This window comes from Argentina silus, assembly GCF_951799395.1.
Source record: "Argentina silus genome assembly, chromosome: 3".
Taxonomy (NCBI): domain Eukaryota; kingdom Metazoa; phylum Chordata; class Actinopteri; order Argentiniformes; family Argentinidae; genus Argentina; species Argentina silus.
The window spans coordinates 24,618,159-24,646,075 of record NC_139657.1 but is presented as its reverse complement, the minus strand read 5'-3'; the positions used below and the strand labels follow the sequence as shown (position 1 = coordinate 24,646,075).

The window sequence follows — 27,917 nt, the reverse complement described above, 5'->3', positions numbered from 1 at the left end:
ATGTTTTCTTGGCACACTTTCGGCCTGTTAATACCAATCAATCATCGATTGAATGCCATAGCCTATTTGAGTGTTGTTGCTGACCATGTGGATCCCTTCATAGCCACAATTTACCCATCTTCTATTGGCTACTTCCAGCATGATAATGCACCATGTCACAAAGCAAAAGTCGTCTCAAACTGGTTTCATGAACATGACAATGAGTTCGGTGTTGTTGAGTGGCCTTCCCAGTCACCGGATCTGAATCCAACAGAACACCTTTGGGATGTGGTAGAATGGGAGATTCATAGCTTGAAAGTGCACCTGAAAAATCTGCAGGAATTGCATGATGCAATCATGCCATCATGGACCAGAATCTCAAAGGAATGTTTCCAACATCTTGTGGAATCAATGCCTGAAGAATTTACGCTGTTTTGAGAGCAAAGGGCGGCCCTACCCAATATTAGTATAGTGTTCCTAATAAAGTGTCCAGTGAGTGTATATTATACATACTTGTGTGTGTGTACTTGCAGCATTGCCCTTTCTCCCCTGGATGCTCTGAGGATCTCCTACCGCCACAGTGAAGAAGCTATGCAGCTGGCTAAGGAGCAGAGATACGCTCACGAATATGGCAACACCAGTGTCACTGAGAGAAATAGTGACATGAGTGACACCCAGATAACCAAGATACCTGGTGAAACGCCTGACATGGAGGACATTGACACACATGAGGCATGTGTCATGATGCGTCATGAATCAGAGTCCTCTGGAAACAGCCAGTCACGCAATGTTCCCCTCGTCAGCCCAACCAGGGACAACAGCCATGCCAGGACTTCTGAGAAGCAGGCCCAGCCACCAGCAGACGAGCTTCATTGCAGTCCAGGGAATGTGTCCAGCAGGCCAACTCTGGAACTAGAAGTTAGCACTGTCAATGCTAGTTCCCCTGAGGGGAACCCATCTAACGCCAAGCCCAGCAGTGTGCCGCCCCCCCCAAAGCCTCCTCAAAAGCTGGACCTCAAAAAGTAATCTTCCACTTTCTCAAATTAATTTATTGTGTCTCAACTTTTATTAGTTTCTGCCAATGAGCATTTGTCATTATTAGAGCTTCCTCCCTGTAATATATTGAGCGAGATGTTGAGCATATTATTCACTTTAGCAGTTTCATCACTAACACAGCTATCTCTGGGAGAATAATACATCTTTAAAATTAGTTGTTCTAGACGGGCCCGGAATTCTCTGGAGTCGTGGTCTACAGATGTTTGCACAGAAATAAATTCATGATTGGAGAAGTTGTATGGCATCATTGGTAACCCTCCCGTTTTTGTGTGTGTGTGTGTGTGTGTGTGTGTCTTTTTGGAGCAGTGTTGCAGCGCTCTTGATTCAGCATCACTGGCGAAGACACAGAACACGTAGGAGGATTCAACTCTGCTCTCCCCAAGCAGATGAAGGAGGAATAGTGGGAGGAAGAGGAGGAGGAGGGACAGGAAGGGTAGACTATGGATCCAACCACAATGAGCAGGTCCCTCTTGACCCAGGATACGCAGCAACTGTCATCCAGGTAAACTGTAAACTTTGTTCATCCAGAACAAATTCTGCAATGTAAATGGTGGACTGTTCTTTACTTATCCCTGTATGGGAAACCTTTGATAAGCCTTTTGGGTTCCATGTAGAACCCTCTGTTGAAAGGGTTAAACATGGAACCCAAAAGGGTTATCAAAGGGTTCCCCTACAGGGACAGAATTTTTGGTACAAACTATAACTTTTTTTTCTGAGAGTGTTTAGTTGCTATTGCTATCTCTACATCTGAGAGAATTTTTGTAATTCATTTAATAAAAATGTATCTCAGATGTAGAGGCTTACTTTCCGATAGTACATGCAATTGTTTGATAGAGCCTTGAAAACATTGTACCTGACACTTCTCCCGAAACCCTCTCCTCTCCCCTCTCCGTATTTGATGGGTCCTTGAGGGCCTTTTGGAGGTAAGGCAGTAAATGATTAATCAGATACCAAAGATCTGCAGTAGTGGGAGCACTAGGATTCCAGTCTGCTCACTTGTGAAGTCTCCCCGTTGGGAATTTCAGGATTTAGAGGCATGCCGGCGTTCCATTTGTCTCCTAGCGGCCCAAGTCACAGAGAGTTCAAACAGCAGATCACTCAGCAATTAAAGAGAGGTTAACATGTTTTATCTTCCTAATGGGATAACACACAATATTTACGTTTGCGGGTGATTCATGGTCTCCTCTCTCTCTCTGGTACATCCAAGGCACTCTGGAGGGGCTATGCTCTGAGGAAGAGGCTAGCTTCTGCTCTGGCAGATGCTGCTGCCGCGCACCCTGATGCTGGGGAGGAGGGCTTCGAGGAGGTGGACGTGGATGAATTTGACTTTGATGAGGTAGGCACAGTTTCACATTCTCCTGGCTGACTATACACACACGCACCCACGCACCCACGCACACACACACACACACACACACACACACACACACACACACACACACACACACACACACACACACAACCCAACTCCCACCTTCCCATCCAAAACAAATTGAGGCAGAGGCAGGTTGCTTTCCTCTTTCTTCCTCTTATTCATCCAGTGACAGTTGTTAGACTTTCAATTTCAGCAGCCCAGATGTAGTCCCTGGGGGCAAGGACTTGAAACAATGATGACCACAATATGTTAGAAAGATATTTTCACACTGATACTACAATATATAGCAAGTTCACTTGCCCTGTCACTCTGCCATCCACTTATGAATGCATACCTGAGTCAAACACAACAAAACATCCAGCTATTATGTTAAAGGGTTGTTCCACCCTAGTAGAAATGTTTACTGGTTTGGTTATCATGATAACAACATGTGTATGGATTGCAGCATAGTAAAGTGACTTTTAAAAACAAACAACATCTTCAGAAGGGGATTCTGTCATAATATTAGTTGGTTTGGAGTTTCTGCTAAATATTTCCAGAATGAATGGGACCAAAAATATGACTAGTCAGTATCTAAGGAAAATAAGTAACTAAAAACTCTCTGGACAAATCAACTACAGCCAAGGTCAATGTCAAACCAGGAAGAAATGTTGATTTGGTGAAACTTTAACCCATTAAGATCTGCCCTTTACTTTGAAGCATAAATATAACACTTCATCCAGAAACCTATGGGAGGAAATTAAAAAACATAAATGCTTTGTAGTCTTCCTTTATTGTTGCTGCTGTTGTTGTCTCACACTTCAAAGATTCTCATTTCATCTCACTTGTAAACAGGCCACACTGGAGAGAGACTGGATGGCCCTTCTTTTTGACGACTCACCCCCCAAAACTCTCCCATTCCCAGACCAGCTGCTTCGTACAAAGGTAACAGCGACAAAAAAAAACAAAGAAAAAAAACGCTCTTCATCTTCAGTCCTCTAGGACCCACCACACTCTCACTGGTTAATCCTCAAAGTTATTACCTTGAAAAACACAATTACTTTTAGAGGGCCGCAAACTTCCTTTGCATCAGCAGATGTCATTTTTCACACCATGAAGGAGGCCCTTTTTTCTTCCTTTACCTCTCCCTGGCTCTTTTCTTTGGAGAGCTCACAGAGCTCTACATCACGGTAGCAGCTCAACGTTAGCTGATGCGACACAGCTGCCGCCATGGCAGACCTTAACGTTTTAACACTAACCTACACATCAAAGGGTAGGATAAACAATTAACCACTTCCACTAAGCGGAGGAGGTGTTTTGAAAGACGTTATGTCGTGACTTTGACTTTTGGGTGTTCTGCGAATGCGAAGCGGATTGGTAATGCTGAATTTCGTTTATTATATTTTCCCGCATTTATTTTTCTCTCATTTCGACAATGTAGATAATATATCATTCTAACAATATTATATTTTTGTTCCTCACATATTTGCAAAAGCAAACTGTAGCCAGAGAGAAGACTTCATAGTCTCAGATAAGAACTGAAAGATTACAGTCTGTGTCTCCTGACTGTGTACTTCAGTATCCTGTGCACCACCATGTGCCCACCCAGCAGAGAAGCCCACCTGCACTGCTGTGGAAACCAAAGCAAGCCTGGTTGGCTGGGGAGAGAGCAGAGCCCACTGAGCAACCAGTTTCCCCTGACAGCATCAGCAGGTAGGGAAACCGATCCAACAAGGCAGACACACAGATATGATTTAAAGCTGTATTCAGAGAGCCAATATGCAGGACACCTAAGATAAATTATAAATTTCAGTACTGTAAACGACACCATTATTTTCTCAAATATGAAGGTTACTGAGGATTAATGTTGTGATTGCAGAACTAAATCTCCTGCTTCTGCATCAGTGCTGAGTGGTCTTTCAGCGAGGTCAGAGAGCATTTTGGAGGAATGGTGGGTACGACAGACGATGATTAATTTTGGAAACACATTACAACAAAACATGTATGACTGCTTCAATTATGACTCAATAACCAATACGTATCATGCTTCTATGTTTTGAAATATTGTGTCAGTGATAATCATACATTATATCGATTCAATTAAGATTCTGTCTCACGTCAGATTTTGTGTTTGCTTCTCTATGGTGGGCCCTCATGGGAATAAATGCTGTTTGCCAGTCATTGGTGGTGTGTGTTCTCTGGGGTTTTGGCTTATTAGGCTAGATTGAGCGTGTGACAGGTGTCATTGTTGCCCCAGGGGGTTCACTGACAGCCACACTGCTTTCCTGATGCTCAAGAGGGCCCAGAAGATGAAGTCAAGGAAGCAGAGACAGAGGAAACTACTGGGTGAGTATGGGGAATAAAGTTGGTATTCCAACAGTTTTTAACAATCATTTGTTATTTACAACTATTTGTTGTTATTTACTGTGGTTAGAGCAAGTTGTGTCCCCAAACCACATGTTAAAGCCTCCGTCCTATGCAGTTGTAGTGAGATTGTAATACTGACAGATGACATATTGGCTTGAGAGCTGTTTTTCAAGCGAGAGTCCCACACCTATGTTTGAGGTTTTTCTGCATTTTAATATACACAGTCATACAGTTGGCACCCATTACTGCACCAAAAACTCCAGACCCTTCACCCTACAGGACCGCCTCTAGACGTCCTTCTTTCTTAAACGGTCGTGCCACGACAACAGCGGGCCTTTCCTCCCTGTGTACGTTAATCAACCATAACAGACAGCAGAGTCTGGGTCCTGTCGCCTCCTATTGGGCCAGTTCTGAGAGCACTCGCAGGAAATGGCCATTACAGACCTGGTGGCTCTCGCTCCCAACCAGGCACTCTCCCAGTCGTCCCGGATACGGTTTTCATTATCGAGTTGTGGGTTACCGCGGCTGCAGAGATAGGTGACCTCACCCCCGGTCTGGTCCAAAAGCGGTCGGTCGGTAATGGTGCCATGGTTATGTCAGACAATGTTCTTTGATCAGGGTCGTGAGAGCATGACTCCCAATACCAGAGCTCCAGTCACTCTCACTCTACCAATGCACAGGCCTGTGTGGACTGTAACTCAAAATGTCATGTGCACCATAGGAGCAGAGTGTTTTCCTCATGCTAAGTTGGGCTCTCGTTTTCTTATGGATGCCAACTCAGCCATGAGTTTCACCAGAAACCAGAGGTTCTCGCTGCATTAGCTCGTCAGGATTACTGTGAGTTTAATGTCAATGCGACTCATTCATCTCTCTATATATATATCCCTCCCTCTCTCTCTCTCTCTCTCCCTCTCTCTTTCTCTCCTAGACCCATCCGTACGCCTGGCCCTGTTCAGAAACCATAGCAACCAACATGTTCCTATCGAAGTAAAAAAAAAGATCTCTCTAGAGAAAATAGACTACTTCAAAGGTAGGATTTGGGCAGGCATACAGTGTTTTTTCATAAATCATCTGCCTTTTAGATTCTGCCTCCACCATTGTGATGCGTTGCTCAAATTCATTTAATTTTTCAAGAAACCCCAACCCCCCAAAAAAAAGCCTAGCCTCTGCTATTGCTTCATTCACCAACTCAAAGTCAAATATAGTAATGCCATCTGAACCAAACAAATAGCAGTAATTCACACAGATGATCTCTCGCTGGACAATAAGGGAACTCTGACTCTTCTTAACACCAGCATTAGTTCAACCAACCTCTTATGAACCCAAACCCTTATTGATCTTATCTATTTGTATTACATACTTACGTGTTACGATACGTTATCTGGTCTTGCTAGCGAATCAAGTTAAGATTCAGGTGCCGTTACCGGGTAGAACATGAGTTACACTATTGCTGGAATGTCTATTATGAATCAAAGTGATTTGGAAGGAAACATTAACATACTGTACTTCTGTCCTCAGTGATTATGACTGTAGCTCAAAGAGTAATGCCAATGTACATTTTTTGAGGGATCTCCATGGATGTAAACCATAGTGTGTGGAGGAAGTACCACTGCGTGCAATAAATAGAACCGCCGAGATTACGCGATGAAATTGAAGGCACATGAACGGTGGTAAATAGTCTGACATTAGGTTGTTTGGGATGACGGATGATAAACAAGATGATTGTGTTTCAGCAGGGCTTTGTAGATGACTTGAAGTGTGAAATCGAGTTAAGTGCCGGGGAGGTAGGCCACTGAGGGGTTCCAGACTGAAAAAAAAGGCCCTCTGTCTTCAACATGAACAGGGTTGTAGGGGGTGTCTCTTGGTTTAGATGGGGGCGGGGGGTAGCAGGTAGACGCTGTACTTCTCTCTCCCTTCTCCATCTGCCCAGGCAGACCGATACTCTTAACAATACAGAACCCTCAAAAAAGAGGGAGAATGTATTTTCTCCTTTCATGAAAACACTTTGTGGCTCCCCGGCCCTGCTCCCCTCTCTCCGGGTATGTAAGCCGATACCCATTTCAAGTGGGTTACTCATGTCCAGCACATCCACACAAAGAGCCCGGATAAAATAAACACGCCGCGTCGGATATCTCGGAAAGAATCTGTCATGGGTTTGGGGCTAATCACCTCCAGAAGGGGCTCGACTCCAAGCCTGAAACGTTAGCCCCTGCCGGGGAGCGCTGGCTGGGCCTGGCTGGCTGGGCCCGGGGCGTTGGGGATGGATCCGAGGGGGGGTGCCTTCCACAGGTCAGGACCAGGGGAGGTAGGAGGGGAAGGCAGGCAGGCCCTGGGTTTGGAGATGGAGACCCAGAACCCCTAAGCCTCAGAGCCAGACCCCGGCACGCCACCGCCACCACAGTCGTGCATCCGTAAAAAGGCAGCGGGAGCCGGTCTCTCTAGAACCCAACCAGGTTTGGATTACGCTTTTTACAGGGTTCCCCTCAGTCAGATCAGAAACCCAATGAGGGGAGTCCAAGTCACTGAGTCCACTCCTGAGTCCAAGTCACTGACCCCTGTACTTTATCAGCACGAGGGAGGGGGAGAAGATGAACATACTGGAAAGACATCGTCCTTGAAATATTGTTGTAATGCAATAGGCAGTTTGGATGGACTAGAGGTATGCGTTTGGTGCCAGTTGGCTGAGGGCTTATCCAGAGTTGTTGCATGTTTAACCCGGAGATAGTTCACCTGCACTTCAAAATAAATAAAGATGCAATAACAATGTTGTCATACTTGCAATGCCCAACTTTTTGTTGCTTTGTTTTTTGGGTGTGTATGTGTTTTGAGTTCTCACGTCTTCTCAAAATGAATGGATAGAAGTACTGCGCGAGTTTGAGCAGTTTCTTTGCTCTGTTTTTGTTGTAGATTTGAAGCGGTTAAATATTGATAAATAACATGGAGATAAGGGATAAACGTTCTTGTTTAAGTTTCGCCTATTACTTGATATGATTTTGAATATGTAAACAACACAATTGAAAAACAAGTGTTGAAACATGCCAAGAGAGTGCTTCTACATGCTTGACTAACAAAGCCTCGTAACGTTAAGCTCCTCTGAACTGCTTTGAACTTATAACGGGGGAGAGCATCAGGCTAAAAAGGGTGTTGTTAAGTTGAAGAATGTAAGATGATAATTTATGTTTCTGGAAATGCATTTTTTTTATGACGCATAAAATCAAAATCTGGATTGTATCTGTAAAAAGGTCATGCTTGAATCACAGATATTTGTTAAATTACACTTTTTGGGGGGGACATAGTTATTAAACATAATATAATCATGAATATACAACTGGCATTAATTTTATGATTTATGGTACTTACATGCACTAAATTTCTCCATATCAAACAAAGTCTTCTTTCATGCTTTTCTCAGTATTATGTCAGAGTTTGATCTGCGTGAATTTGGACTAGGGGGCAGCCGCCTCCCGTTCATAAAGCCTGTTATTATAATGTCTGTAGCTGCGTGCGTTTGACCGCTGGATGACCGTGTGTGGTTTGCTCTCTGGAGGTGAAGGCTTGACCTAGGGCTAAGGAAAGTAGGAGACAGGCCCCTATGATAAAAGCTGACCTCCCCCCCTCCCCCCTCCCTCCTTTGAGTCTGGTTGTGGAACTCACAACAGCAAATCCCCACGGGGGCATCTCTACTACCACGGGGCAGGGCAGGAGGCCACGGCAGTCAGAGAGAGAGAGAAAGGCTGGGGGGGAGAGGGAGTACCTATGCTTTTTACTATCAGCCCATATTTGGTCTCTGAAGTTTGTGTTTTATTTATTGTTTCTGTCGTTTTGTTTTGATTTATATGCTCCCTAAAGCGTCATAGACACACAGAGCAATTTTGTCTCGAGACTCCACCGAGGTTGGCATGGGTAGATCGCTCGTGGGCGTTTCTACTCCACTACTCATAGTATGTAGCATGTTAAAAAAAGGCTTGCGTGTTCATTCCCAATCATTATGGGTTGCATTTATGTTGTGTCCTGACTTTCTCCCGAAACAGTAGGAACCAAAGTATGCAGTGGAACTAAAGTATGGTTGTACACCATTCAGGAAACGTTACGAGGCATACCTTTATCCGTTCTCTGATTGGTTATTGGCTAGCACCGTCACTGGTGATTTCGAAAAAATAGACCTGGATTCTATTGTCGTATCGCTCGAAGTCTTGTCAAGTTGCCATCTTCCATTGACAATGAATGACCACGGGTCGTTTTGTCGCGTTGCGCCACCCCATGTGTGTACATAGCTTATGCAAGTCTCAAAATACCTATAGTTTTATAGTCTTTATTGTTGCCCTCACATTGACCGTCGCAAGGTAGAGTTTTTGAGCTGCCTCCGCAAGGTAGAGTTTGAGCTGCACCACAACATGTCATCCAACATGCCACCCTCAACATCAAAAGACATTACTGCGTTATTTACGACATCGCTTTAGCAATTAGGGATCCTGTTCCTGCGGTACACTGTGCATGACCTTTATTTGTTTGTTTCAGGAGTGATGATGTGGGGGGATGTTCTAAAGTGCCTGCATCATGCCTCTCCTTTAGGACTTGGTAGCTGCAGGCCCCCCCCCCCCCTGAATGAGCTTATTCTCTGATATCGTGACAGGCCTCCTCACCCCCCCTTGATAGAGACCTGGAGATTGGATAATGCGCTTAAGAGCCCCACATAACAGGCGTGACTCCTGTAGGCCTCCTGATATCCTGAAGCAAGACAGGGTAGGGGCTGAAGGCAGAGGGTCGGGGTAGAGGAGGGGAGGGAGGGTCGGGGAAGTGCCTGGGATGATGTGTGATCATATAACCACCTCATCCCAGGCACTTCTGATTGTGTCTCCTCAGTTAGCTCTCCTTTACTCTGTATTGTTGGGGAGCCCTGGCGTTAAATTTGAAGGCAAAAAAGTGGAAGAAAATGTCCAAGGCAATCTTCACACTGTAAAACTCACTACTGTACTGTCAATGTACATTTTAGTTATACAGTTAGCCAAATCGCTTGTGCCACTTGTATTTTGTGCACCAGGAATTGTGAATGGTCATTTCCTTCCCCTGACGCCTCGGGGGAAGCATCCATCACTTCTCAATTACCCCATGACAACTGTAAACTATAAACCTTTTCTCCCCTCTACCGCTGGGCAAAAGCATGAAAATTAGTTAAATAAATGCGTCATTAGTTCCAGCATCAGGCTGTCAAAATGCATTATCAATTCAAGTAGGCCGGGCGCTAATATTTACTTAGAATTATGGCCTAATTGTGGGATTTCAGTGTTGGTTGTAAATCATCGGCTTCTCAGATCCTGCCTCCCACTTTTTGATACGTTGTTCAAATTAATTTAATTTCACAAGAACCTGCAACCTCCTTAAAAAAGGACTATCCTCTGCTGTTGCATCATTCAGCGACTCAGAGTCTATTATAGTAATGCCCCCTGAGCCCTCCAAACAAATAGCTACCTTAAGCCCAAACATAAACGCTATAAGCTTTAGCCACTGATCTCTTACGGCTCGGGCTTAAATTGCAGTGAGACTTGTCAAACGTTGTCACAGTTCAGGCCCTGAACTGTTTATTTGTTGAGGTTGTAAGTTGGTTTGCATCTGTTACCACGACCCTACACTCAGTATCAATTATGTCTCCCTTCATTTGAAAACATGTCACCCCTCATGATACTTGCTGACTGGGCCAGCTGTGGGATGTTGGGGTTACTATTGTCATCATGGATGTTTTAACGTAAGAGAGGAGATGAAGAAAAATAATCAGCTTTGGCGTTTATTTGATGTTCTCTGTCAAGTACAGCTCGTGAAGCAGAACTGGTCCCTCAGGAAGGAGGGAAAGTGGACCGAACGCAGTTGAACCAGGAACGAACTTACCAGTGGCTCCACACCCAGGCTGTACACTCAGAAAAGCGTTTGGAGAGGTGAGATTACATTTACCTGAAAGCCCTATGATCAGAGAACAATGATACACTGCCCATACCATATGGCTTCAACTCATACCCATCGTCTATAAATAGAAAAACACAGTTGTACAGGTTTTACTATATATTTATTTTTCCTGCAAAAGTAGTGGAAATGATTGGTCCCATTACAGTAGAAGTGTATGTGTGTGTATGACTGTTCAAAACAAATGAATACTGTTGAAAAAAAACAGGAATGCAAAGGTGTATGTTATAGTAATATTTATTTTATATTTAAATAACAATGACAAAGTGTGGTCGAACAATAGGTAGCATACGCCTACTTGGATTACATTATGTATACAAGACAGAAGTGGGAATATTTCATGAGCTCAACAAAATGTATTCAATAATACAGCATAACACGTATGTACTTATTTAGCAAATATCTGACCTCATTTTAGGGTAACCTATATCAAAAGAGGGGCAGTAACATAAGCAGTGCATGTTTGAGGGGGGGTTAATGAAACCTCAATCCCTTCTAGCTAGCAAATAGACATTAGGATTATGATACATAAGACCCAATAATGCCACTGATGTTTATATTATGATCAATCCAAGGTAATTGTGTTGAATTGTAGAGAGGAAAACCACACGATTGGAGCGACCACTAATAGCTGAACATTTGGCATTTTTTCACTCTGCAGTGATCATTTCCTACCAGAGATTGACCCAGACATTCTGAACGGAGGCAGAGTGCAGCTTGTGGTGAGTTAAGCCCATTTATTTTGACTCACTCTACTTTCCCTACGACCTGATTCACTTTCATGGCGCTTTTCCACTAGAGAAGATGTCCCACATTTTTGGGGTCCAAGCACTGGTGTTTTTTTTTATGCATTGTGTTTCCACCACCCAGGGTGATTCTGAGGACTTGGGGAGAGCAGGGAGGAGTAAGCTATTGACGTCGCCAGAAACGACTTTGCAATAAATCCAGCGAATTTCTTAGTAACATGACTTTGAAACTAGCAAAGGAGTTGTGTGGTTGAATGTGAGGGTTTATTTAGTTTGGAAATGTACACAAAAACTAGCACAGATTGTTCAGTTATGCAGCCTTTCCCATGAAATGAAACAGGTGTTTACATGTAGCTGAGCAAACTTAATAGTGCATATAAATGCTTCTAAACGTGACTCCAAACCAAAGTAACTAATGGTTTATATTTTCATGCTTTTGTAACATAACAAGTAGCAATCCCATCGACTAGCCTAGCCAAACAATGGGAGGATGCATGACATTGCACGCCTCCCCCCAAACCCTGCCCAAGTTCCAAGAAAGTCCAAAAATCTCCCCAAGGTCCCAGGTCAGGGTAGGACCTTGGGCCCTTGGCCCTTGGCCCTGGGCTTTTGGGGATTTTTTTTTTTTTGCACCATTCTTTGAGATGGAAACACAAAAGTCTGAAGCTTTGGGCCAAGCACCGGTGCCAAAAGTGACATTGGAAAAGCGCCACCATTGAGTAATTGACTCTCGTTTGGTGTCTTTTCAGTAGAAAGTGAAAGTATGCATTGTTCCCCCTGTTGGAGTTAGTCTATGTGACTTTTTAAATCTTTGTAAGGTTTAGTTCCAGTGTAATGACACTTTGAATTTCATCAAGTCAGTGCAATTTCTTCATTTAATTTGTAGAAATACCAGTGTCACTTCAGTGTGGGTTGTAGGGACCCCAGAATGATACTGATGCTCATAAGTTCTTTGAAGTTAAAAACCACAGGTCTCCCTGTGCCATTACAGAGCAGTTTGAATTATGATCACTGGCAAAAATAACCAGCCCCTTTTCCCTTTCCTTAGATACACTCAAGCACATGAGTGGATCGTTAGTTCTTGAATGTTTGGGCCAGTTGCGTGAGTAGTGTCATGTTTGACCTGATTTGAACTGTGTGTGTGTGTGTGTGTTTTTCGTGTGTGCAGGCTGGCTCAGGGTACAGAGGTCCCGATCAGGCCTCTGGGTCGCGGGCCAACGACAATTCAATCTCCCTGCCTCGTAGAGAACACAATCCAGCTCGGATAAACTCCATGGGGCACTCAAGTGAGTTTTTAGTGTTTATTCCAAACTCTCAGCCTATAAACTTCTCCACCCCACTACGATCTTCTCAAAATATGCTTTTACAAAAATTCCACTCAATATTGCATCTTGATGATGTCACATAAAATACAGAATGTTTGGAAAGTATATTTGGAAATATGGAAAGGTTGTAGCATGTTTTAATGTTTTCAGTGCTATTTCATTACATGACTATTATACTAAAATTGCAAATATTTAGCACACATTTACAAACAAGATTCAAGATTCTAGATTCTTTATTTGTCATATGCATACAAGTATACAGTGAAATGCAAAAGTGACAGTGCCACAGAGTAGTGCAACAATAAGTTTTAAAATAGAATAAAATAAAATAAAATAGAAGTACTAAAAAATATAAACAGTATGAACAGTAAACACGAAGGCAACGTTAGCATGTTAAAAAAAGATGTTAAAGAAGATGGAGAATAAATCTACAGTTCATGAGAGTTTTATTCCTCTGGTGTCACTGGAATATTTGTCCTCGTAAACATATTATGCACTTAATATTTCATTTTGTTGTAATAATTTAATTATAGTATTATTGAGCTGAAATAATGATATAGGCCTATTTAGTGATAATAATCATATAGTGATACCATACAGATTTTACAGTGCTTTCGTGTCTTTGCCCTCAATTTAAATGTTTCCAAAGACACAAAAAATTCTGTCAGTAAAGAGAAAGGAAAAAACATAGATGAGTGAAGAATAGTAAGGGCAAGAGCCAACACAAATACTAGTTAGTGTGTGTGTGTGTGTGTGTGTGTGCGTGCGTGTGTGCGTGTGTGTGTGCGTGTGTGCATGCGTGTGTGCGTGCGTGCGTGCGTGAGAATCAGACTTATCTAGCCAGAGACAAGCCATGCAACATCCATGCATAATGAAAACTGATTTCTATTAACCACATCCCCTATTATCTAACTGCAATCATCACCGGGTAGGATAAGGGGTCTGGACACTGCACACTCCAAACCTGTTGAATAGTAGGTTACAGTATGATAACATGGTGTGTGTTTGAATGTGCGTGCGTGTGTGTGTGCATATGTGCGTGTGCGTAAGCAAGGGAGAACGGGTCCGGCTTAATGCCCAGGGTCGATCGGGACGGAAGGAATGGGGTCGGACAGGGGACAAGAGCGCCAAGCATTTCTCCTTCGACAGGAAACAGGCGGAAAAAAAGTCCTTTCAGTGAAGAATGACTGGCCCTTCTGTCAGAAAGGCTGTAGCTCAGGAGTTTGAGTGACAAAGATGCTACTGACAGAGACAGACAGGGCACCAGCAGATGACCAGATTAAACAAGCCCAGGAATCCAAAGTGAAGGCAAATACTGTTACTCCCTAATGAACTCAAATTAGATTCCGATGATGATTTCGAAATGATATCCACGAGGGCAGCAGCGGCTTGCTACGTGCGAAGCAGGCGCTCTAGGACTGGGGTAGGGGAGGTAAGAGAAAGCCCCTTATGTGTTCAGACAGATTCAACACCACTTATCAAATTGTCTAGAGTAAATTGAAATATGTATGTGTGTGTAAGCCGGGTGAATTTTTCAAAAGCCAATTAGATATTTCATAAACTAGGAAACAACATCTAGTGGTCTACATAATGCCTCATCAGAAAGTTATTTTATGGAGAAATTGGACAGTTCTTTCTTATCTCACAAGAAAATATTCTCCTATGACTGAAACCTGCTAAAATGTATGTACATGATTCAGGTAGAGTAAATACCAATAGTTCAAAAATCGTGTATTCATCAGAAAACTAAAATGTAACTTTTTCCTTTGCCTCTGGAGCAGCATAGTACATCAAAGTGAAGCTTTAAAGTCGGAGGGTTCACTTAACTTGCCATAGCAGTAAAGACTATGTAAATACTATAAAATCTATTGCAAGGCGATACCCAACCACTTGCTGGGGCGGTGCCATAAAACGCGTTTTCAGCCCCACAAAATATTTTCATTACTTGTGCAAAGGAAACCACTTAAGTTGCGTATCCACTGCCTCAATTTTGTACCCATTCAAAGCTAATGGGAGTAAAATGACTGAAAACGATTTGTTTGGTCACAGTGGTTGAGGGAATGTGTGGCCATTTATTTATTTCCTTACTTTTTAATAGCATGACCGTAGAACTAGCAACTAAATTAGCAACATGTGTGTCAATAAAGCTATTTGTTTTGGCCCCTGTTTTTGATTCGGAACAGCTGAATTAATATAAAACTTCAATCATACAAGTTCTCAATACTTTTTTCAAAATAAGCCCCAAATGACCACACGGCAGTGCATATATCACCTGACCAAGTCAAACTCTAACCATTGGGATGAAAATATGATATGACCGCAGATACTAAAAATGTTCTTATGCGGAAGATAAATAGTCAAAGATGTCACAATTCATGAAACTAATGCCAATACCACTTGATACTTTATACTGAGCACTAGCCGTGCAGGTATTTGGTGCTGGGGCAGTACCTGTGATGTGTGCTCTAGCCCCCTCCACCTCCAGAGTCTTCCCTGCTGTTTGGCTCCCAGTGTGGGGCTCCTCTGTCAAGCGCTGGTCTGGGCTTCACACGTGGAACGCATCATGCCCAGCAGAAACGCTCCCTTTGTTCTCTCTGTTTAGAGGGCTTTGTGCTGATCCCCAGGTGAAATAGAACGGACTCCCCCTCAGCTGACATTACTCCTGGGAGAAGGGGCATACAAATAGTTTTTCCCACTCGAGTTTATGGCACTGTACATGGGGAACTGTCTAGACATTATACTGTAGTCTCGTATTGTATACTACAGTTGTCATACATCAACGTATTTTTCTCAGAGGGCAAAGAGCATAACTCCTTTTCCTTAAAGGAAGTTAGTGTAAGATTAAAGGTATACCACTTCATTCGTTTTTCAGCCAAACGGAAGCACGCCACTTAGTTTGCTGCAAAACTGAGAGATGGGGCTGGAGAAATGTAAACACTCTCAAATTCATAGATGGTGCTAGGACAGACAGTCCATGAGATCCAAATGATTTGTTTTAAACATATTTTGAAACTATACATTGAATGTTTACATAGACCATTGTTTATAAACAATGGCATCAAACAACCTTATATTTTGGGTTATGATGGGCTAAGGCAGTTGTACTAAGCTCATGAGGCATTTATACATTTTATTCTTCATGAATAGAAGGGTATATATCATTCATTAAAATGACCATGAACAGCTAAAATATTGCAGATTGTACCTTTAAGGTCATCAGCATATGTATAGATTGTTTATAGATTGCATACAATTAGCTACACTTTATCTTAAACAACAACTGTACATCCATCAGTCCATATGTTGTGAGAAATGTAAAATATTTATTGTGAATGTGCAATCAATATGACAATCACATCTGTACTGTATGTTTGACACTTTTTTTGTCTTTCTATTTTCTGCAGAAACAGAGGTACCGTCTCCCAAAAGGGTCACTTCTGCCCCATCAAAAAAAGAGCGCATCTCCTTCCGTGACAACCCTGTCCAGATGAGTGGCGGCTGGGGAGGGGGGAAGAAGAGGGACAAACTGTGCAAGTAAAACAGACAACCAAGAAACTGATATAGGTGCACTAACTGTGTGTCGAAAACAATGGATGACAACAATGTTTCTCTCTGTTATAAATGTTGACAGTAATATCTACTGTATATCCCAGTAAAAATGATTCCATCAGCAAAAAAAGGTTTTCTCAGTACCATTTGTCTCCTACACCAAAATTCCTTGCAGCTGCGTTTTAGGGCTCTCTCTTCTGGAAATTAATTAAAAGCAATGGAAGAAGGCAGAGCCCAAATATCTGCAGGCAGTTTCATTACAGTCATTACACTCAAATGTCACTGCTTTAATGTGACCACAGCCAACACCGGAACGCATGGAACAAAGTCCCAAACCTTCAGTGAATTACACGGTTGGTATGCAAACGATGGAAGGAAATAGAAACTTTATAGTTTTAATTGTTTGTGTATTTGACTTTTGTTTTCAAGCTATCCCAACCTGCCTTTGCTCTAGTTTGCCTTCCTGTTTGTAAAAACAAATGAAAATGTAAGGACTATTTTGACTTTGTAACTTTTATCTCAGAAAAATCTTTTTTTTTTTTGTTGTTGCCTGAAATCGATAAAGTTGCTATTTTTCTGTGTTCTGCTTGCTTTGCTCTGTCTGTTTTACATCAAGATAGATAGATACATTCTAGCTTCTAAATACCAATTAAATGAAAAGTGTATCAATAGAGACATTAAATTACATTGTGGAGACATTCAGAAATGTTGCCAAATGGTCGGTCAGAAATCACCACAGCTTTGAATCAAACACAAACGTTAGTGTTAGAATTAGAATATTGTTTTCTTTCTTATCAGCTGCAGATTACAATGGCCTTGTCTGTGTATTTGAATTTAGAGACCAGAACTGTCCGTCCACAAACATCGCTCTAACGGGGGCGGCTAACCTTGGGGTGGAGGTTCCTAGCTGGTCCATTGCCTGGAAAGGATAAGTTAATTAATGTAAAAACAAATAGATGGAGTTGGAGAGTGGCTGCCTGGCAGGAAATGCATGTCGTCTATTTATTTTCTAGCCTCTATCACTTTCATACTTCTCTCTCTGGTGTGTTTTGACTGTATGAGCCGATCAGGAGTTTTGTCTACAGATCAGTGCCGTATGCCAGTGGTGCGGTGGTTCTGCCCATTAGGGGCTGTTATGATATGAAACCCAAGAGCACTGTCCTCCTTCAGGGGGAGATTGAACTCTTGTCCCCCCTGGGAGAAGCCTTTTTTTCCCCTCCTCATCGTAACATAGTATCATATCAGCCAAAATTTAGCATAGCTGAGAATATTTTTGCATCAGTGGAGGCTGCTAGAGGTAGAAATTGGAGGACGGGCTCATTGTAATGCATGGAATGGAATTAGGAATACTATCAAACACGTGATTGCATGCATTAAAATGAGCCCGTCCTCCGATTTTTTTCCTCGACCAGCCTCGCCTGTATGGTATATTAGCCATATCCTCCCAACTTTATTTCCCTTACCTAATTCAGAAATAATGTGAGGATGTACAGTGCATGTACAGCTTATGAGAATAGAGTATGAGAATGAATAACATAAAGCTGTGCACTCATTGAGGGACTTCTGAGTGCACACTCCTAAATCATCCATACCCTATGAGCCACCGTGGTGCAGTGTAAGTATTTTGCATAATAAGTTCAATTGAGATTTAGCTAATGGTATATCTGTCCACAGAATAGTTTTTCACCATTAACATTTTAAGGAATCTGTTCAATCCATATACCGTATACTACTTTACATCAGCGGGTGGTGGAACTCAGTCCTCACAACCTCTTCCATTATAGGTTTTGTTTGGCTAATAGATTACATTATATGTAATCACCCCCAGCTCACATTTGTGGTGATTTTGACTAGACATTAGGTGAGTTTACTGTGACCACTTTGTGAGTGGGACTTGTAGTCTATGGTGAGGTGAGCAATAACAAAATATACAGGAGGCTTGATGAAGGGCATAAAATGTGCACCAGGTAGGGCGAACAGAAGCCAAAACCTGGCCATCGGTCTTGGCTGTGTTCTCTCAAGGTTGGAGCTGAAACATAGGTTTTAGTTTTGTCTACTTGCACACAAGAAAGACATATTAAGGAGAACAGTGCAAATACACATGATTTACTTGACTTATTACATGAGCGGTCAACTTTGTTCATTATTATAAATGTATATAATGCTGTTGATACTATTCAGTGTAATATATGTTGATATCATAACCTTTAAGCTTCCTCATCATCATTATAAGTAAGTAACCTTCCTGAATCTGGATTGAACCTGAACAACTTCCATTATAGCTTTAACTACACCAGTGACCGGAGTCGCTTGTGTATATGAACCCAGATGACATTTTCAAATGACTCGGTGCCTGGGTTTCTCACAGCTTTGTACTGTATGCCTCTCTTTATGAGCATGCAAAACAAAAGACAAAACAAATAAAATGAAAACAAACATGTTTTGCTGCTCTCGCTTTTAGGTATTCAGCCTACTGAGGTTTAGAGAATGTTCTAAAAATTCAAGTGGCTTTTGTGAATGGCAGTGGCACCAAAAATGTTGTAAGGAAAAATAAACATTGGTTACTTTTGGATTTTGTGGGTAGCCAGCAGTAATATTTTGGACTTTAACATGAGCTACACAGACAAACTGGTATATCTTTTAAAGACTGCCTGACTAAATCAGACACTACTGCACTGTCTTTGGGCATTATTATGATGTGATGAATCACTTAATTCTCCCATAACAGACAGTTAATGAGATAATACATTCACTTCTTTTTAGACTTTTTTTTATTTTTTACATTTAGGTCAACTTTCATATATGAAAAGGATCGTTTTGGTTACTCATCATTATTTAAAAACGCTCTTGTTTTGCTGGATTGTATTTGGATTATTAATTACATTAATTTCGCACTATTTTTCGAATAAATCACAGGCCTATGTTATCTTCAATTTGCTTAAATTACATTCTATAGCCTATAGCCTATCACAACCCCCCCCCCCCCCTCCCCCCCCCCAAGTATTTTGAATACAGCCTATTTGAATTAGCTTTCTTAATATGCAAGCTATTATTATGGACAAAATCATCAGCCTGCCGCAGTGGCAATATCGTGTCTACTTTCAAGTTCTGCTGCTCGTGGTCCTCCGAACGCCATGAACTTTTCGCATTTTCTCCTCAGCATGTGCCAGAATGCGAGGTCATCTTAGAAGCCCAATAAGACACCCCCTGCTACTTAAGAGCACTCGTATTTATTGTTTTATTTTTTTTCACGTGTGGCACAGTCCAACCCAGGTATTATCGTTGACCCGATAGCGAACCATATAAGTATGACCTGCATTGCAGTTGGTAGGGTTACGTACGAAGAGGAGGGAGGACCTGCTTTTGGTAACATAATTCCTGTAATAAGAAGGAATATAGCAACTTGTCTTTCTGTCTTGTTGCAGAACTTGATCAGAAGGTAAATTCAGTCATATATTTCTAGGCTATTTTGATATCGCAAACTAGGCCTGTAGGCCTACTTCTTGCAGCGGCCACTTGGATATGTCATGAAGCCTATTATATGGTGCAGAATATGGAGTATGGAAATGTTATCGATGTCACGACAAAGTGTTTCTCTTACCATGAGAGCAAACATCAATCACACTCAAAGTTATCAGATGGATGCAGTTTCTGAAATATCACGCACGCACACACACACACACACACACACACACACACACACACACACCTCATTAGCATTTGTTTAATGTGCGCTCTTCGTAATTATGCCCCAAATAGCCTTTGACAATTGCATCCATATAAGTTTATTTTTCTTTATTAAGACCTAATGTATTCCTATATATTATAACATTGATTTAATTGTCTGGTTAACATTTTATTAAGATCATACCAATATAACAATAGGCGATTATAGAGACTTGACATTCGTCATGAAATGTTCCGTCTCCTAAACTGGACGGGCCATTACATCGCCTATGTCCCTGACACGAATACTTTGCATCCATGGTTTCATGACTGTTGCAATCTGTCTCTACAAATTGAAGTTCCATGGATTCTCACTGAAATTCACTTATGCCTTACATATTTGAACCCTGAGACACGGAACAGATATTTTTTGATGCAATAAGTTCCCTCTCCTATTGGCAGCTGGACTGATACATGTCCAATACGCGTGAAATTTGAAAGGCTCAAGTAGACCTTTACGCACGTTGTAAACTTAGTACATTGTTGACATATAACACTTTATTCAATACATTGTGATGAGGCCATGAGAGATTCCCATTTTAATGTCATCTCAAAATGTAAATAGTTATCGGCCATTTTATGTTTACAGTAAAACATTTTAAGGGCTGAACTGTTGTTTTTAGCCAATTGCAATATTTATTTATACGGGCACAAATGTTCAAAAATAAGAAACACATTTAAATTATAATATTACCATTGCAACACAGTACTGCATATTAATTGGCCCTGACAGTTGGAAGACACAGCGTCGTTAAAAATTCGATGAATAAACTGACCAAATGTAAAATTAGGAGTAAATACATTTTTACAATAATTGTTGGCCTACACCATAAAAAGACGATTATTATTATCAATATTATTATTATTATTATTGTGGAGATTAACCGTCTTTCAACGCAGATAGGTTAAATAGGCCTCAGCCTAGATAGCAGGAGCGTCCAAGTTTTTGGACAGAAATTATTGCAGTTTTGAAATCCAATAAAACTTTACTTTCTTACAAATGATATAAGCTATTGTAATTATATTATGATATAGGTTATTTCCATCACATTTGACAGAATGTTCCTCAATGATCACATTTGTTGGGAATGTATATTTTCCTGAATATATTGAATATATTATCGATAGATAAAAGGCTATACATTGGCTCAGATTATTTAAATCATAATTAATCGAACAAGTAGGATAATTACCAAAGTAATTAGATGAAGAACGACCTGTTTAGTTATCTTAGCCAAACTCTCAAACAAATCCTTTAGTCACAACTTGTAGGACTATAGATAAATCATTACGCCCTTCATTATTTGGGAATCATAAACATATTGTAAGTTAAAGTAAATTTGATTGTTTCCTTAGACCACTTCTAGGCCAGAATCACTTATCTTGTGTTTGGTTTGGATTCAGTACATGGGAGGAGTTCAAACTGCTTCATATTCAAAAGTAGGGGGGTTTCTACGAACCTCCTCTCCTCCGGTTATAAAGAGGCCATAGCGCCTCCAAGACGAGACAGATTAACGGCTTCAGCGAGTTATTGTATTGCAAGTGTATTGCTCCATTACTTTGTTGAACATCAACAGCACGTCTTTATGTTCAAATCTGACAATTTACGTGTGAGCGACGGGATTTGGTGAAGATGATGGAATATATGAACGACAAATTCGCCTTAAAAAACCAAGCGATTAAAGGCAGCGATTACTATATGGCCTCTGGCGGCGCGTTGAACCAAGTCATGGAGGGTTTGGACAGCGTGCAGTACTACAGCAAGACCTCGCCCAAGTGTGTGCAGGCCTTCGGGCTTCAAAATAGTGACCACCACACGCGCATGGAACGGTCCTCGCCCTGTGGAGACCAAAACGGTGGGTAATTTATGTTCACTTTGTATAGGCTACTGTCCATGCGTAATGCTTAACCAAAGGTTTGGGGAGTTTAGCTGCAACTGAAATGTATCTAAAATGTAACTTACAAATTGTTTTAAAATACATATTTGTAGGTGTGCCAACACTGTTACGCATGAGAGATTAAGTGAGATGGTATACGAAACATTGTCCTTTTTATTTTTTGAAGTGATGTCAATGTCAGGTTTCGTGTCTTACATTTTATTAAAGGGGTCGTTATTATTTTATAATAGATACGTTTTCTGCCCTTTCCATTTAAAAAAAACTGTAGGCCTAGTTCAATCAGTGGCATGCAATTTCACGTGTTGGCTATAGGCCTATGCCACAGAATGCGACTATAGTATATTGTTTACAGTTGCAATCTCTTGTTTGCAATTAATTAATTGCTCTTCACATCAAATATCAGGTCTACCTGTGCTGTTGCATGTAGGCTATCGCTGTAATTGACCTCAAACTGTTAGACCTATTGTTTATTTAGGCCTACATTTTCAATTGTTTTATTAATATTAAGGGTCACTGCTGATAGTACATTTTTGAATTAATATATCAATCTTAATTTACATTGATAATGAATTATTCATTTTTTCTTGTAGCGAATTATGGTGTTCCCAAAACCGAGGAGGAAACTTTGCACGCGGACCTTGGGAGGTCGATGGACAATTGTTGCAATCTGAGAGCCTCGCCGGTAACGGTGGTTCAAGAGAAAACTGATTTGGACGAAATTGGTGATAAATGCGACAGTAACGTATCAAGCAGTAAGAAGAGGAGACATCGGACGACCTTCACGAGCGCACAGCTGGAGGAGTTGGAGAAGGTGTTTCAGAAAACTCATTACCCAGATGTTTACGTGAGAGAACAGCTGGCGATGAGGACGGAACTAACAGAGGCCAGAGTGCAGGTAGATTATCACACTTTCTCACTTTAATTTAGTTATGTAGGCTACAAACAACCTTTATAACATAAACAAGAGAAATACCATGTAATAGCAGTGCCACATATAGGGAAAAGTGTTACATTATTTTACCTCAATGTAGGTTATAAATGGTCTGAAATAGCATCAAATAGCATTGTCGCAAAAAACGTGACAATCCTGTTAGTTTACTCACATTTTCTGGGTTTTAATGTATTACATATTTAAAGCATAATCTTACATGTGTGCTGGTGTTGTTCTATATCATTACATTGTCTTGCCGATAAAGACACATTGGCCATGATGTTACTCAATTCTATTTGGACAAAGTGTGATTATTCATTATTACCTTCTTAATTTAGGTGTGGTTTCAAAATAGAAGAGCCAAGTGGAGAAAAAGAGAACGCTACGGGCAGATCCAGCAAGCAAAAAGTCACTTTGCAGCCACTTACGACATATCAGTGTTACCCAGGACGGACAGTTATTCACAGGCAAGTTAACGCTTTTTACGCCTTTATCAGAGACAATATTTGCCATTTAATTTTGCCTTTTAACTTTTCTAAGATTATATATTATCTCAACCATGTGTTTTTCGTTTTGGCTATTATTGATGCTATATATTAAGCAATCTTGTTATCAGCTAATTGTGTGTACCATTTCATGCGTAATGCGTTTTATTTTCATTTGCAACAGACAAATACGGTTTAAAATGTAGGCTTGAGCCTTGAGGCAGAGGTTGTGATTAAGATACGCACGGCCAGCGATTTCTGCATGCAGGGCCATCAACAAAACATAAACGATAGAGCAAATGCATTTTAACATTCAAATAGCACTTATGTAAAACATGATTTGAAGCTATGTATTATGTGTTTACAAAGTCTGCTATGACGACAAAAACATATTACAAAACCCCATAAAAAACATTATACTGAAAATATCACCGACAGTGGCTTTATAAAGCCTATGTCACAGCCTGCTATGATAACAAAAACATAAAAACATAGGTTATATTTTCTTTGGCTATGATGTATAACAGTCGTTAACTCTCATTAAGGTTTTCTAAGTCATATTGATCCTATGGGAGGGGTTTATTATAGTGTGTCGCAGCCAGAACGGCTAAAATATTGGAAATAGCCAACAAGTCCATAAATCATGATAGGCCTACATTTTGTATTCTGACCCGTCAAAGTCCTGGGGTGTGGTCACATTAGAACGCGTTTGATGCGTTTAGCGCATGTATTCTCTCTCACAGACAAAAATCGTCGAAGGGGGATTAGCTTTGAAGATGTAGGCCTAAATCCAGACCTAAATTCTGTGGAGCATATTTTATTCCCTCTCATATGTTTCTCATATAAAACTAGAATAAACCCATCTCCTTTCATATAGTTCATCCAGATTTCTTACTACAGAGGGCCTTGTATCTTGTTTTTGCTTTATGCAAGATTCAAACCAGTTGAATGTTGATGATTTTTTTCTTGCAAATATGGGGGACATAAATTGCATTCTTGTGGGTTGAATGTTTCCAAGAGCATGACCTGGGTTTGTTTTTGAGGATGAAGTGTGCCAAAATTGTTGCTATGTTTACAGATGGTTGAGGTAATATCTGATATGGCCTCTGATGTCAAGTATTTAGGCAAGGTGATTGTTTGTAACCAGCTGAATAGCCTATATGATATCCCCATGCAATGCAACACAACAAAATTTCATGACATATGTGGCCAACTACCAACCTTTGGTAGTAGTTGCTGCCCAGCGACAAAGGGAACCAGAGCAGTGACCAAATGCCTCCTGATTCAAATCTCAGAGATGTTTTTTTTTCTGATTACTCAGTAATTTCTTATCTTTAGAATGGACCAGTAGCACCCCCGGTTTTCTAAATTGTGGTGATCTCATAATAAATGTTTTTGCTTTTTTACCCTTGAGCAAAATACTAAACTCTATTTAGTTCAAGCTTTGGCTATAAAAGTTGCCTTAGGCCCAGTTCAGAGTATGTCTGCAAAGCCGCGGCCCATTGTGAAATATAGATATAGGCTTGGCTACATATGAATATAATGTTATGTTTGGAACAAATGACTGGTACAAGGGAGATCCAAACAATAATGCTTTGTAAAACAGTATGTGTTCTCAATGACCTTACCAGCTGAAATAAAGTTGATAGGTGAATAATGCCACACTTCCCTCCTCCACAGATTCCCAACAACCTGTGGCCCAGCCCTGCTCCCAACGGCTCCGTCGTGTCGTCCTGCATGCTCCCTCGTGGATCCCCACCTTGCGTCACCTCCTACTCCCACTCCCCCTGCACCGCCACTGACCACGGATACGTGGGATTCCCTAACCAGCAAAACCAATTCGGTCACGTCTCCCTTAACAACTTCTTCACAGCCGACTCCCTCCTCTCACCCGCGCCCAACGGCCACTCGTTCGAGACCAAGCCCGAGTTCGAGAGACGTTCGTCCAGCATCGCCGTGCTGCGGATGAAGGCAAAGGAACACACAGCGAATATATCCTGGGCAATGTAAACATCTGCACTGACAAACTGCCACTCTAACCTTAGCATTGATACCTACCCATGGTAATAACCATAGTGTTATATGACAGAGAACATACAATGATGCTGGATTGCTCGAAGAGGACATGTAAGTTTGAATGATGTAAATACTGATAGCCAGCCAACTGCTGGAGAGACATTCCCCTCAAGAGGACAACAAACCCTGAGACCAGTCAGATCGTCAAGGTTGAGCAGTGCATTACATTTACTCCTTATAGTTGAAACTTTCAGGTTAACATTTGATGTTTAACTATGGTACAGTGAACATGGTCTTCAATTACTTGAATAGACCAAAGATCACTTTTGGTGTGTGTGTGTCCCTAAAAGTGTTGAGGTCTTAATCTTGTTGTTACCTGTGCCTTCTTATCCACTGCTCTAGCTGAAGAGAGACATACAGTGCAGAGCGCAACAGAGATTGAATAGACTGACACATTAACATCAGTGTGCTTTGCAGCAAAGCTATATAATCCTCATTAACTGTATCTTTTTTGGGCCATGCGGCACAAACAAAGGAGAAAGTTGGTCTTTTTTGAGAATAGTTTTTTTTGTGAGTTTATCAAATTACAAAATAATAAAAAGACATGTTGCAGAATTTGTTTAATTTTGTTTCCTATATTTTGTATGTGCGCCCATTTATTTAAGACTAGACAATAATTCCACATTATTCTGTGTATAGTGTTGTTAGATCATTAATTACACAGATTTGGCTAATTAAGATCTGAATTAGTGTCTCAACTATCATGCAGTTATGATGCATCTAGGACCATAGTCAGAATACATTTCAATAGCCACATTTTATTGCTTTTTGGTGAACAATGTCCTAGTTTTTCAATAGAAAAACCTCTCTTTAGACGCACTGTTGTCAACTGACTTAACATGGAATCTCCCCTGCCCCCTACCACCACCCATCCCATTAGCCACCACATACTCATGGAAACAGGAGCATGTCTTATGCTTTTGTCCTCCTTCTTAAGGGTGACATCATCCCTTTGTGTTGGTTTCTGAGATCACTCTGTGGTGGATAGCATCTTGGGGAAAACGTGTCCATATGAATGGTATGCTTGATTCAATTACAACAGTAACTTATGTCAGATGCTTCGATATGGCACCACATTTGTTTTCCTAGGGGCACTTCCTCTCTGTTGCCAATCAAAAGTATGTATCTGAGTATCTTATCTACATGTATCAAAAAGGGTTCCTTTGATGAGAAGTATACCTCTTGGAAACAACTAGTAAAATAATATGTGGAAAAAAAAAGATACGCTTACATAAGATATGCTTTGAGGTCTTCAATCAGATATTTCAGATAGGTCCAGAACACACTGGTGGTTCTGGTTGCAATGATGTAATAGAAATAAGATCTCATTTTATTGGCTTCAGATCATCACCACCTGATTCAACCCATACCCAACTCATACTGTATCTAACAAAGGTTAAGCCAACCAAACATTTCTTGCGACTGTATCAAGTACAAGTAATATTTGTCAATATGTTATGTCTTTCCAAGTATTAACAGAAAATAATAAGTTTTAGTAAAGATCTGACATAGAAACAGGATCACCACACACACACACACACACACACACACACACACACACACACACACAGATCCCTTCTGTCCGCACAACCATGGATCAAACACTGCTTTCCCTCTCTAGGGTGTGTGCACAGTATATGTACTGTATCTGAATGACCATCAGATGTACTCCTGAGGAACTCCTCCTACCCACTCCCCTTCATCCTTCTCATCCTTCTCCCTCTGTTGATGATCACAATGAGGGGTTGCACAGAGATGGATGATGTGGCCCAGCCTGCACATGTGAGAGGGTTGAGGGGGAGACAGAAAGCCTCATCCCTGCCTCATCCCACTGTGGATTCCCGCAGCTCAGATCTATCACCAGCTCCAATGGGTTTGACCCCCCAGGTTAACCACGACCATTAATAAAAGCGTCCCTCTATCCCTCCCTATCTCCCACACACGGGGGAGGAGAGGACCGAGGCAGAGGTGGGGGAGTGAGAAGGAGCTCTCCGTCTCCCACTTTGGCTAAGCTGTCGACATGAAGACATGCAGCTACATCAAACGCTGCCAGGTTGACAAATGGAGTTAATGGTCACATATTTTCAGAACAGAATATCTGCACTCGCTGTCCCACTATTGTTTTTTTTCCGTTGAAGGTAGACTGTGGGATATGACGTCAATGGGAAAAGAGTGGGGAGATGCTACCAGAGATCATTTCAAAATGGAGACGATCAAGAAACGAGAGGAGACGATCAACTCTGGCACGCATATCACGATGGTGTACATGCACCGACGTGTAACAAGTGCCTACCATCGTTCACATATTTACTTACTCAAAATATCTTTGGTAGAAGTTGCTGTGACTTCCTGGCATGCCGTCATACCCCAGAGTCTACCGTTAACTTTTCATCAAAATCTTTTTCTGTATGAATGTGAACGTGAGGAATGGAATGCAAATGTAATGACAGTGTAGATCTTGTTAGCTTAA

At 41.3% G+C, this 27,917-nt stretch overlaps 2 protein-coding genes across 2 annotated transcripts in view; both read left to right on the top strand.

Annotated features, from left to right (window-relative positions):
• The window catches only part of lrriq1 (leucine-rich repeats and IQ motif containing 1), a gene marked incomplete at both ends in the record, with an annotated part of 35,485 nt that extends 19,165 nt beyond the window's left edge, over positions 1-16,320 (top strand). The window contains 12 exons of the mRNA XM_083666536.1: positions 513-955; positions 1,422-1,537; positions 2,243-2,371; positions 3,245-3,334; positions 3,969-4,102; positions 4,269-4,340; positions 4,647-4,735; positions 5,685-5,786; positions 10,566-10,686; positions 11,373-11,433; positions 12,626-12,743; positions 16,187-16,320. Of these exons, the coding sequence (XP_083522662.1) occupies positions 513-955; positions 1,422-1,537; positions 2,243-2,371; positions 3,245-3,334; positions 3,969-4,102; positions 4,269-4,340; positions 4,647-4,735; positions 5,685-5,786; positions 10,566-10,686; positions 11,373-11,433; positions 12,626-12,743; positions 16,187-16,320 (1,609 nt within the window). The remainder of the gene's footprint in view (positions 1-512; positions 956-1,421; positions 1,538-2,242; positions 2,372-3,244; positions 3,335-3,968; positions 4,103-4,268; positions 4,341-4,646; positions 4,736-5,684; positions 5,787-10,565; positions 10,687-11,372; positions 11,434-12,625; positions 12,744-16,186) is intronic.
• Positions 16,321-21,690: 5,370 nt separating this feature from the next.
• Positions 21,691-25,381, top strand: alx1 (ALX homeobox 1; the record flags this gene model as incomplete). Its single annotated transcript, XM_083666683.1, has 4 exons — positions 21,691-21,913; positions 22,546-22,850; positions 23,225-23,353; positions 25,052-25,381. The coding sequence occupies 4 exons, from the start codon at positions 21,691-21,693 to the stop codon at positions 25,379-25,381; spliced, it is 987 nt and encodes a 328-aa protein (XP_083522809.1).
• Between the last annotated feature and the right edge of the window lie 2,536 nt (positions 25,382-27,917).